This window comes from Adiantum capillus-veneris, chromosome 20 (assembly GCF_014529385.1).
Source record: "Adiantum capillus-veneris isolate H3 chromosome 20, ASM1452938v2, whole genome shotgun sequence".
Taxonomy (NCBI): Eukaryota; Viridiplantae; Streptophyta; class Polypodiopsida; order Polypodiales; family Pteridaceae; genus Adiantum; species Adiantum capillus-veneris.
In genome coordinates this window covers 31,444,619-31,457,744 of record NC_140950.1, presented here as the reverse complement: position 1 = coordinate 31,457,744, position 13,126 = coordinate 31,444,619, and the positions used below count along the sequence as shown (strand labels likewise).

Genomic DNA, 13,126 nt, shown 5'->3' with positions numbered 1-13,126 from the left:
AAATGTCATGTGAGCTTACATTACTATCTCTAGTACATAATAGCAAGGGTTGAACAGAATCTTCCACAAACACAATATCCCGTGAAACCAATATATGCTTTGTTTGTGGATGATACAACCTGTAACCTTTGCTTTCAACACTATAACCAACAAAAATGCATTTGACAGGCTTATCATCCAATTTTCTATGCTACGTTTGTGGCACCAAACCATAAGCCAAACAACCAAAAACATGCATGTGCTCAATAGAAGGCTTTCTATCATGCCATTCTTCATATGGAGTCATAGACTGCAAAGCTTTCATAGGACACTTGTTAAGTACATAAGTGGCACACATGATGGCCTCAAGCCAAAACAAATGCGGCAAAGCTTGACTTTTGACCATACATCGTGCCATTTTTGTAAGTGACCTGTTTTCCCTCTTAGCAACACCATTTTGTTGAGGTGTATAAGGCACTGTACATTGGTGTTTTATCCTAGGACTAGCCATAAATGCACTAAATTCATGAGACATTTACTCCCCCCCTCGATGTGAAGGGAGGGTGCCCATAGAACATTTCGAGACGTTTTCAGCCATAGCCAAAAATTGTTTGAAGCACATAAACACTTCGGACTTCGCCTTAAGTGGATACACCTATGAATGCCTAGAGTAATCATCAATGAAAGTCTCGAAGTAAAGGTAATTTCCCAAGGATAGAGTTTGCATGGGCCCACAAACATCACTATGCACAAGTTGCAACCTACATGCGGCCCTAATTGAACCATCCTTTGGAAACTTCGAACATTGCATCTTACCCAGAATACAACCTTCACAAACATGTTTGATAGGTGCTTCAAGAGGCGGCAAAGAAGCAACCATATCAGATTTTTGCAAACAGAGCAAAGTGGAAAAATTCAGATGCCCAAAACATGCATGCCAAAGTTTTGCATATGAAATAGCCTTAGAATCCACAACTTCATTTGCAAAAATTTCCCATACTTGTTCGTTGTATAAAATGCCAGATGCAACAATTTCATCACCAAAATTGAGATCATGTATTGTACATCTGTCATCCACAATTTGACTACAAGACCAAGTCTAACAAGTGCAAATACAGACAAAAGACTCTTCTTGATCTCAGGTACATACAAATCCATCAACAAGTGTGAAAGAACTGCCATTTGTAGCAGTAAGCACAATCTTTTCAACTCCCTTAATCGGATAAGAGGCATTGTGGGCACAATTGACTGAATTTCCATGAGGGACATCCTCGAGAGAGGTAAACAAGTCACGGTGTGAGGTAATGTGCTTTGTAGCACCACTGTCAAAATACCACACGTGAATTTGTAGCAACTAACATGCATGCATCATGGAAGCAGGATCATAAGTACATTCTGCACTAAAATCCCACTCTGCATCTACATCAACATCACAATCTCCTTTCACAAAAGACTTTACAATAGCTCTACTTGTATTGGACCATGTAGTTGATCCAATGTCTTTCTTCTTAGCCTCTTTTGCCTTCAATTTCGGACATTGCTTGATCAAGTGATCATTAAATTTACAATAATGGCAACGCATCTTCTTTTTGCCCTTATTACCAGATTCCCAGATGAATTGCTGCCAGCAGAAGCATTAGAAACAGGTGATTTCCCACTCGCAGAAGAACCATGAGAAGTGGCTACATTGCTATTACCACCTTTTCATCGAGCACCAATAAAGGCCTCTCCAGTGCACTTTGTCTAGTCTTGTTTTTTCTAGAAAGTGACTCTTGCAGCAATAATGTGCATAATGCATCAAACTTGACAACTTTTGGATTTCCTTGGGTTCTCAGTCTCCAAATACTAGCAAAAATTTGGTAAGAGTCTGGCAAAGCAGCACAAGGGAACTATCAAAAATGACTTTGCCTGCAGAAATAAGTTTCTCATTGATATCCTTGACACCAGCAAGGAAAGTGTCCATCTCAATGCTCATCTTCCTCATGCATAATGTTCGACTCTAACTCTTTACACAATAATGCAATTTTAGCCTCAATGCGACTTGCATAAAGACCAGCTAGAATATCCCAAGCTTGTTTTATAGATTTTGTTGAATGAATGTGAGGAATAATAGTGCGCTTCACAAAAAATGCGGTCAATGCATGAGCATGCACATCTTTTATAACCCAACGAGCTTGCTCAGCTTAAGGTAAAACAGCTTTGGCAGCAGCAATCCTGCCACCAAAACCTACAACATCCTCAACATTGCCTACATCCTCAGAAGAACCAAAACATACATCAATGCGTTGCACAATGTTCCAAGCACCCTTTGACACTAGAACATGTTGCATCATATAAGCCCACATATGGTAGCTGTCCTCATCCAATCTATCCTTAGCAGCAAACATCTTGAACACATGTGTGTTGTTGTCAGCCATGGTAAATGTTGCACCTGATGTGAAAACTACCCTATATAGCACAAATCATAGAAGACTGTAAGTTACTTGTTACGCAAAAAATGGCATTGACAAGTTTTTTTCACAAAATGATAAAAATAGTCTATGCATTACTGCATGTAGTGGAAATGGAGGCCGAAATGAGCCAAAACGACCTACTGATGCTTGCCAAAGCTCACAAAAATCGGAGAAAGTGAGCACGCTCTAGCGCACACGGAGCTACAAACACTCGGAATCATTTTGCAGGTCTGAACTCGGATAGATTCGCCAGGAAATCCCTACGCTAACCACCTCAGCAAGGTGCTTTTGGTGTTAACATTCAACACCTTTAATCTCAAAACAAAAGAATTCACAACCCCCTCCCAGCCCCTCCTCCATCTGCGTTGTTGCTAGTGGATGAGATCCAATGGCAAACAAGAGAGGAGCTAGTGGGTAGCCTTGCTTAATTGATCTTTTTACTTCAAAACCTCGCCTGCTCTGCTGAGGGTGATGCCACCGACTCGCTGCTCAGGTCTATGCCACGTGCGTTGATGACCTTTGCTTTGGTTGCTCCCCCCACGTGCGTACGTGCGTGCGTCGACCTCTACTTTGGTTGCTCAATCAAAATTGGTATCCACATAAGATTCCATCCGTACTTTTTTTCTCAAAATGGGTATCACCTACTATGTCCTTGAATAATGACTTCTTGGAATGTAATTTGTTTCTTTTTCACTGAAGTAAACATGCTTAACATCACATGACATGTTGTAGATATCCATTACGCTTTCAGACTCATCTCCCTTGAAATCCTCTGTATGACTTCAAACTATTGCCTCAATTTGTTAAATTGTGTGGGCTTTCTTTGGATCTATCTCTACTTCATTTGGTGTGTTGTTTCTTCTTCACAAAGTCGATATATTTTGCTTGAAATTTAGGTTTTTCTATACCCAATAGTTCCCCTAGAGTAAGCTCGACCCTACTAGTGAACTTTCTCTCCTCAAAAGACTTTTGCAAATCTATTGTCATCTCAATATCTGATTTTAACTTGTATGTAGGCCCTTCAGGGTCATCTTCCTATTGTTAGTCCTTGTTACCCTCTTTGATGTTCCAAGAGTATCAACTTCCCTTTTCCTCTTTTCTTCCAAAACTGCTTCGTGAGTCTATGTCTTTGCAATATAAGCATATATAGAGAGATTATCTTCTCGATCTTCCACCCCATTGTTTTCTGATACAATTTACTACTTGACACAAAGTCTCATGTGCAACCTTTCCCTTATCTGTTATCTTCATGTGATGAAGAGCCAAAGATCCTTTTCATATTTATATTCCTCTTTGGAGTTAATACATAAACCATTCGGCCATATGCCGATACTTTTTTACCAAAAGAATTGGCTAGCATCTCCTCCATAATCTTTCTTCAACCACCTTTACAAAAATTGGTCAATATTGGTACCTTGTTTGGCTCAAATGAATCTTCATATTCTTCCAAAAGATTAGATTCCTCTCGTAGGCCTCATGATAATCTTTACAATCCCTTCATCCATGATGATCATCATCATCACACCAAATACAATTTCTTCTTGCTGCCTTTTGTTGAGGTTTCACTTAGTTTGGTGTAGCATTTTTCCTACTCATAGTGTTACCATATACATGTGGTAGTGATGTGTGTGAACACACTTCGGACCGTCGGGGCTTTTTTCCCTCATTAGGAGGTTTTTTTCCCCATGCAATGTATATACGCCCATCACTCTAGGGCTATCTCATCTTTCCATTGCACACTAAGTAATACTACTCTCTGTTGTGTGCCTTGAGCTTCCTTCGTCTTCTCCAAGCCGTGTGTGTTTCCCTATAGCCATATTCCAACAATTGGTATCAGAGGTTGCGTCCTAGCGAGCTTAGCCGTCAACATCGCCAGCACACGCCTGCTCACTTCTCAACTTTCAGTGAGCTTTGGTGACCATGAGCAGGTCAACAAATACTTTGAGCACGTTTGTAGAGCTCAATCTGCTCAAATTTTCAATTCGGGCTCATTTCGACCTCCATTTCCACTATAGCCAGTATTGCGCTGGCACTTTTATCATTTTGTGCAATTTTTTTGTCAATGCCGTTTTTTTTGCATAAGAGATCCTTACGATCTTCTACATGTTGTGCTATATAGCATGTGTTGGTCTTGCTTCATTTTTCCTCTTTTTGAGCAGCTTTCACATCAGGTGTAGGCATTCACCGTGGCTGACATCATACGTGTTCGAGATGTTTGCTTACTGAGGATAAATTGGATTGGGACAATTATCCTATGTGGGCTTACATGATGCAACATGTCCTTGTGTCGAAGGGCGTTTCGAATGTTGTGGTACCTCTAGTTTTGAGGATGTACGTGATGTTGAGGATGTTGCAGGTTTTGGTGGAGACAGGGTACCTGCTGCTAGAGTTGTTTTGCCTATAGCTAAGCAAGCTCGTTGGGATGTAAGAGATGTGCAGGCTCATGCATTGATTGCATTGTCTGTGAAGCGCACCCTTACTCCTCACATTTTTTCATCAAAATCTGAAAAAGAGGCTTGGGATATTCTAGCTGGTCTTTATGCAAATCGCAAATCAGGCTAAAACTGCATTGCTGCGTAAAGAGCTGGAATCAAAGATTATGCATGAGGAAGATGAAATGGACACTTTTTTTGTGGTATCAAGGATATAAATGAGAAAATTATTTCTGCAAGTGAAGTCATTTCTGACAGTGCCCTTATGCAAACAGTTCTTGATGCATTGCTCGATTCTTACTAGACTTTTTCTAGTACTTGGAGACTTATGACCCAAGGAAATCCTGAAGTTGTCAAGTTTGATGCATTATGCACATTGTTGTTGCAAGAGGCATTTTCAAGAAAAAAACAGGGCTAAACAACGTGCAATTGAAGAGGCTTTATTGCTGCTCAAAGGAAAGGTGGTAAAAGCAATCTAGCCACTTCTCATGGTTCTTCGATGAGAGTGGAAAATCAATTGTTTCCAATGCTTCTGTTGGCAACACCTCGTCTGAGAATAATGGTGAAAAGGACAAAAAGAAGATGCGTTGCCATTATTGTAAAGCTGATGATCACTTGATCAAGTAGTGTCTGAATTGAAGGCTAAGAAGAAAGAGGTTGGTTCCACTACAAGTGTGCAGTTATTGTTCTTCTGTGAAAGGAGATTGTGATGTTGATGTTGATGGAGAATGGGATTTTAGTGATGAGTGCACTTATGATCCTTCTATCCATGATGCATGTATGTTAGTTGTTGCAAATGCTCATGTTGGTACTTTGACATTGGTGCTACAAAGTACATTACCTCTCATCGTGACTTGTTTAACTCTCTCGAGGAAGTCCCTCATGGGAATTCGGTCACTTGTGCCAGCAATGCCTCTTATCCGATCAAGGGAGTCGGAAAGGTTGTGCTGACTGCTGCAAATGGCAGTTCTTTCACACTTGTTGATGCACTTTATGTACTTGGGATGGAGAAGAACCTTTTTTTTAATCTGCCCTTGCAAGACTTGGCCTTGTTGGTGAAATTTGTAGATAACAGATGTACAGTTCATGATCTCAGTTTTGGTGATGAGATTGTTGCATCAAGCATTTTATGCGGTGCGCTATGTAAGCTCACTTTGTATGACAAGTGTGGACATTTTGCAAATGGAGTTGTGGATTCCAAGGCGATTTCGGATGCAAAACTTTGGCATGAACGTTTTGGGCATCTGAATTTTGCTAGTTTGCTGCGTTGGCAAAAATTTGATATGGTTGCTTCTTTGCCGCCTCTTGAAGCACCTGTTAAGCATGTTTGTGAAGGCTCTATTTTGGGTAAGATGTAGCATTCAAAGCTTCCAAAGGATGTTTCAGTTAGAGCTTATGCATAGTGATGTTTGTGGGCCCATGCAAACTCCGTCCTTGGGCAATTACATGTACTTCATGACTGTTATTGATGATTACTCTAGGCATACATGGGTATATCTGCTTAAAGCAAAGTCCGAAGTGTTTATGTGCGTCAAGCAATTTCAAGCTATGGCTGAAAATGCCTATTAATGTACTACGGACACCCTTGGTTCCGATCGAGGGGAGGACTATATGTCTCATGAATTTAATGCATTTTTTGTTAGTCGTGGGATAAAACACCAATGTATAGGCCGTATACTTAATGCTCCTACATTAAGAATAATTGACTACAAGTGTGGGAGGCCTATGATTGTGATAGTGAATATTAGTCTTATAGGGATTGGTTGGGCGACTGGACATGATGATGAAGAAGGGCACATATATGTAACAATGTTTGGAGCTAAAGTTTTGAGTGGACAAAGAAGGGATTATCCATAGGTTAAGAGAGAATTATGGGGTGTTGCTACGACATTAAAGTGCGACAAAGAGTACTTATTGGGGTAGCAATCATTGTGGAGACAGATTGTCTACCACTGCTAGGGATGATTGCAAGCTGTTCCACGTCTAACATTGTTATGCTTACATGGATCGCATTGATAAAATCTCTTAATCCATACTCCCTCTACATTGCACGGAGAGATAATCCGGTTGCGGATATGTTATCAAGAGCAAAATATGATGATGAAGAGGAGAACACCTAGACGGAGAGTTTTGCGTCATCTTTTGATTCTCAAAGAAAATGGTTTTTCTTCGAGAAAATGATTTTACCATTTTCTTTGAGAAAATGATTTTCAAGGCTAAGAAAATGCTTTTTCTCGAGCATGTTATGACCAACAAACTTAAGTGAGGGCGGGACTCGGGAGGAAGGAGCTCGAGAGAGAGAGAGGGAGATGCCCGAGCTTCCGGAGGTAGAGGCGGCCCGCAAGGCAGTGCATGAGAGCTGCTGTAGCCGGCGCATCGTTGAAGCTACTGTTGCAAATGACACCATCGTCATCGACAGTGTCACGCCCTCCGTTTTGGAGAATGCTCTGGTGGGTCGTACCATTTTGGGTGCTCACCGCAAAGGCAAGAATCTCTGGTTGGAACTGGACGCGCGCCCGTGGCCCTCCTTTCAATTCGGTAAATGAAATCACGTCCTCTGCTCTCTCTCTCTCTCTCTCTCTCTCTCTCTCACACACACACACACACACACACACACACACGTGTGTGTGTGTGTGTGCGCACGCGTGCATGGAGGAATGCCAGTGCACACGTACACACTCACATACACGAGGATTTGAAACACTTGGATTAAATTGTGCCTATAAAACCCAGACCGCAGAGAAGTTTTGAAGTGGAAAGAGAGAATGTAAAGTTAACCTAGCTAATCTCCATGTAATTTAATAACGCTTGTCATAATCTCTGACCAGACCACAGTTAAGTCTTGAAGTGGAAAGAGAGAATGTAAAATTAACCTAGCTAATCTCTATGTAATTAATAATGCTCGACATACTTTGCGTATGGCTACTACTTACTTTTAACGAGCTCACAAGCTGCAGGGTGGAAATGAGCTCTTTGCGCTAAGCGAACTCATCAAGAGAGCTCCGGTGATTGCTTGCAACCAATTTACCAAAAAAAAAAAAACTTTGCTGCCTCCCCTACCGTCGCACATGCTGCTCGGCCAGCTGGTGTGCTGGTCCGACCTGTCCCTCACCAGGCTGCCTGCGCCCGCTCTGGCCTGTGCCCCTGGTTGATTGCCTCGCAGCCACATGGCTCCTCAAGGGATCTTGCAAGATTCGTGTTATCACGATTTTTTTTAAAATGTTACCACATACTGAGCTCTTCCTCAAATTAATACGATCGAAATTATTACAAAGCTTGTGTTTTTAAAACCTAATGTGAATGGGATTTTACAATGTTTGTCAATGATAGACCCTCACTCAATTAGTTGTTGCATTTTCTTGCCTCGATGAGGTTGTCTTTTTGTTATCCATATAAATCAAAGTAGAATTTGTGTATGTATGGATATGCATGTGTGCACGCTTTAATAACAAAGCATTAGCATTATGGCATTGTGGAGATGGTAGCCATTACATCAAGTGTTGTTTAAAATTTTAGAAATACTCTACAAATCGTGAGAATCACTTCACTAAGCTTCTAGCCCCTTTTCTTTTGCATTTGTAACCAAGCTTTACAAGCTTGTTAACAATGATGTGTTGCACACCTATAGTACTAATCAAAGAGTTTGATCGAAATTGAGCTCTAGTGTGGTAGCATGTAATGAACGTATTGCGCATTTATGTGCATGGAAGGCTCGAAACCACAACTGCAACTTGAACTAGATATATAGAGAAATAGGCGAGAGAATTTGGCACAAGGAGCTAGAGTATTTTATAACATCCTTCAAGTCTTCTACAAGACCATTTGTTCCTAACTAAAGAAGCTATGATAAAAGGATGGGTTTGCAATGCTAGGCTTGACACATCAATCCAGCGTTGGCTTGTGCTAGGAAGTACCTCTGCCCTTGACACATCAATTGAGTTTTTCTTCGCACTGAAATAGTGCTGGGTAGATTTGATACATCAATCCATTTCTGTTTTGTGCTAAATGTTAACATCGTCGATGGTTAGTGAATGTATCCTACTGAACCATGCTTGTTTGAGCCTTCGCCTTGGTCCCTTCACTATAAAGCTCAATCTCTTTTCTAAGAGGAATTTCCATAGCAAGAATTATCGTAGTCTTCTTTCATCTTCACACCACCCAAAGTGATTGTCTTTGCATGCTTGCGATCAATTCTTTATGGGATCAAGGCAAGTGCGATCAATTCTTCATGGGATCAAGGCAAGTGATATTGTGTAAAACTAAGACATTAACATTCGCGTGAGGAAGCTTTATGATACTTTTTCTCTAGGAACATGTCCTAGGCTTTGCATAGCTCTCAAGTGTCGTCATGAGGAAAGCTGTACGGATTTCCGTTTTTTGGGTCCGGATTTTGGTACAGGTGCTTTTGGACTTAATTGCTTTTAGGTAAGATGCTTTTGGGGCTCTGCTTTTGGCATCCTTTGTACTCTTTATAAGTGCCTAGAGGACCACTTCGTGGGGCATCTGGACGAAAAGTCTTGGAGAGAGTCCGACCCGCGGGAGTTGTACTTTGCGAAATAATGAAGAAATACCGAAAGGGGCGCCAGTCTTTGGGGCCAATACATCTTAGCTCGGAACTCTCATAGTTATTTAAGTGTTTTGAAGTTTGCAATTATCTGTGTATTTCTGTCCGATCCCTCACCGGAAGTGATTACATGTAAACAGTTAGTTCAGCCGTGGGTTTGGGTCTTGAGATGTCACAAACGGATGATGTGGCATGATCCTAGGAAATCCTGAAGGGTTAGGGGAGCTAATGGCCAGTAGTGTGAACACCTAGAAAGTGGACCAAAAATCTGGTCGTGGCAACCCGAAAGATGCGGTGGATGACGTAACCATTTTTGGAGATGCTTTTGAGTTGAAGTTTTTCATAGCAGCGTTGCTTTTGAACTTGGTGCCAACTTTTTATATCTAATACTTTTTGGCCAAGGCCTTTATAAGAGAGCCTAGAGGGCCACGTTTGCAAATTAGCTTGGTAGTAGATGGCAGAGTGCGCTCCTTCGGTTGTTGTACCCTAGTACTTTGTGAAGATCAATATATAAGAAGTATCGAAAGGGTGTTAGGGTTTGGGGCCAATATTTTTCTAGAAGCGGAACTCTGCCACTCCGTGTCTATAGTGTGATTCTTTCTTTGAGTTTAGCTGTGATTTAGTGCTAACACTAGATAATTTATTCATTTAGGATTTCTCAAAACCATGAATTTTTGATTATGATCAATATGTGCCTGGCATTGAAGCAGAATTAGTTACCGGTGTTACTAGTACGGTTATTCCCCTTGTTGGTGCTCGTCTTGGCACGATTCAAGGATATCATGGAAAAGTCGACTTCCATATATTGAGTTGGGCCACTGTGATGCATTTATTAGGAATGCCTTAGCATTATCAGAACGATGCTTGTTGCTAAATGGACTATTTTCTTATTTTTTGGAGTAATTTCTACTTATTGAAATTAGGATATTTAAATGTGTGCACTTCAACCGTAAAGGTTAGGAATTGCAGATTTACTTGAATTATTAAAAGCCATCAAGAACGGACAACTTTGATGTGTCATATGATAGGTGACATTAAGCATCATGAAGGGATTGTACCGTTAGTTCGGTAGGAGAGACTGAGAAATGGATATTCTTGATGCGTTACGTGATGGGTGACGGGAGTATTGGAAAGGGAATGTTCCATTGGTATGGCAGGAAATTCTAACCAGAAAAAGGAATATGCATAAAGACGCAAGCACAAGAATAAAGATGGGTTGTGAGAAGCTTTTTCTAAAAAGAGGAATATTTTTAAGTGCTTTTCGGGAAAAGTAGATGTTTTTCCGCAAGGAATCTGTGTCTGTGTTTTTGCATTGCATCTGTGCCTGAGAACTGCATCCGGGGACGCCTTGAATGTGATTGCATAGCATCAATTTTCAGCTCACTCGATTTTATTGAGTTTTGTCCAGGTTCTGACTCTAAAAAAAAGGTGATCGGTTGCCCACTTAAAATAAAGCCAAGGCTCTAAAAAAGACCAGCGCTAGCCTATTCGGCTGTATATAACAATGCGATCTTTATCTCTCTCCTCACGCTAAAATCACCACTAACTCCATTTCTCCTCTAGCGTTACTGTCACAAACTGATGACGTGGCTGCCCATTGCAACACACATCAACCCTACAGACCCCCGGAGATACTCTCTACCCTGTGGGATCCCGGAGAGCATCAGAAAATGCTGATGTGTCTGACTGTCCCGTAAACTGCGGAGGACTGGCCACGTGGCAGCAATACGGACGTCCGTGATTTACGGCGCTTTTTGCGGCAGCCTACGTCAGATTTTGGCCTTGCTTTTTGCTACGCAGAACAGTATGAGAAAGTGAGAGAGACTTGCTTTTTGAAGGCTGCTTTATTAAAGCATAAGAGCTTGAGAGTGAGATTCCTTCTACTTTATTTATAAAAGCTTTTAAGTTTTCAGCTTTTAAAAAAAAGCTTTTGGGGCTCTGCTTTTGACGTCCCTTGTACTCTTTAAATAAGTGGGTAGGCCACTCACAGCTCAGAGCATCTGGACGTAGAGTCTGAGTGTGAGCGCCTGCCCGCACTCTTGTACTCTGAACTCAGATTAATACAAAAAGAAATACCGAAAGGGACGCTAGTCTTTAGGGCCAATATCTCTAGGCACGGAACTCCGCCGAGCCAGTGTTGAATCAATTGTGAATGTGAACTGTTTTGAAGTGGTTATTTGGTGCTGTCGTGGTAGATTCTTGACTTGGAGTGTCCAAGTCTGTTACAGTGGTATCAGAGCACGGCCGATTTCTCTTCTACGAGAAATCCAATCCCATTTTTTTTTCCGTGGCACCTATGGCTTCACGCAAGGATCAGTCGACTCCCTCTGCATCCGGAGATGCGGCAAGGGATCAGGACGAAGATTCCGGCAAGGAGTATGGCCCGACTCGGCATACTCAGGCAGAGCGTCGAGAGATGGAGCGTCGTCAATTGATCGGCGATGCAACAAAGATGATGCTCAATTTTGCGAAGGACCCAAAATTTGCAAAATATATGAGCGAGACTTCTTTTCAGGAAGTGCATGCGTAGTGGCAGAAAACCACAACACCACCCCCAAAACCCGCTCTCAAGAAACCTTCTCCTCATAAGAAATATTCAAAGAAGGAATTAGAAGAGGTGGTTGATGCACGGTTGACGCACAAAACAAAGCTAAAAAGCACGGAAAAAAGCAAAAGAAAGGGATTGACTTCCCGGGTTATTTGGGTCGTCAGTCGACATTTGAAAAGGCAAAGAAACAGAAGAAGCGTGTTCGATTTGAAGCAGTACCCAGTTCTTCTTCTTCTTCTACTTCTTCTTCTTCTTCTACTACTTCTTCTTCTGACAGTTCTTCGAGCTCATCTGACTCGAGCGAAGAAGACCGCAAAGGCAAAAAGCGAAGCAAGAAACAACGCTTCGGAAAGGCAAAGAAAAGGCAAACAAGTCTACATCTCGCCCAGTGAGTGACAGTTCTACAGAGGACTCGTCTACAGATAGTTCAGACTCTGACGACAACTTCTTTTATGCAAAGAAGAATTTTTATAAAGCCAACCAATATGAATTTCTGGAAGATAAAAGCAAGAAGGTCCGAGAGTTTAAGGAAGGTGGATAGTCAATTAAATTTGACACGTTTTCGGGATATAGAGATGCTTCGAAGGCTTTGTCTTTTGTATAGCAGTTTGACATCGCTTTCGCGGGAGGACGTTACTCAGAGCAATCTAAGATTTGTTGAGTTGCCTCTTACTTTAAGGGGAATGCTCGAACTTAGTGGTCCACACTTCTGTTAAGCAAGACTGCGCTAGTTAAATGGTTGAAATTCAAGAGGCTTTTTTATTTCTTCTTGGTTGACTCGAGAGTATGAACGGGATATCCGAATTGCTTGGAACCATCTTCGGATGACCAAGAAAGATACAGTGGACGCTTATTGCGAGAGATTTTGGAACTCTTTTCTACCGGCCTCTTCATTTAAGAAGATCTCGTTCAAGGAACAGATTGAGCGGTTTACCTTGGGTCTACCTACAGGGATCCGAGATCACTGCTTGGAACAGAAGTCAGCTTCGATTCAGGAGTTGATGAGTCATGCGAAACGGGGTTTTGCCATTCACTCTGGCAGTCTGACCTACCCCACCGATGCACGACCCAAGCTTACTCCTCAGGAGAGAGCTTGCTTCATCAGGGAGGGAAAGTGCTTCGGATGCGGGGAACCTGGACATATCTCCGG

At 41.7% G+C, this 13,126-nt stretch overlaps 1 protein-coding gene across 1 annotated transcript in view; it reads left to right on the top strand.

Moving 5' to 3' along the window:
• Window positions 1–7,115: 7,115 nt before the first annotated feature.
• LOC147432319 (formamidopyrimidine-DNA glycosylase-like) overlaps window positions 7,116–13,126 on the top strand; it is a 90,112-nt gene continuing 84,101 nt past the window's right edge. Inside the window, exon 1 of the mRNA XM_086492289.1 lies at window positions 7,116–7,402. Coding sequence (XP_086348415.1) covers window positions 7,174–7,402 — 229 coding nt within the window. The 5' untranslated portion in view covers window positions 7,116–7,173. The remainder of the gene's footprint in view (window positions 7,403–13,126) is intronic.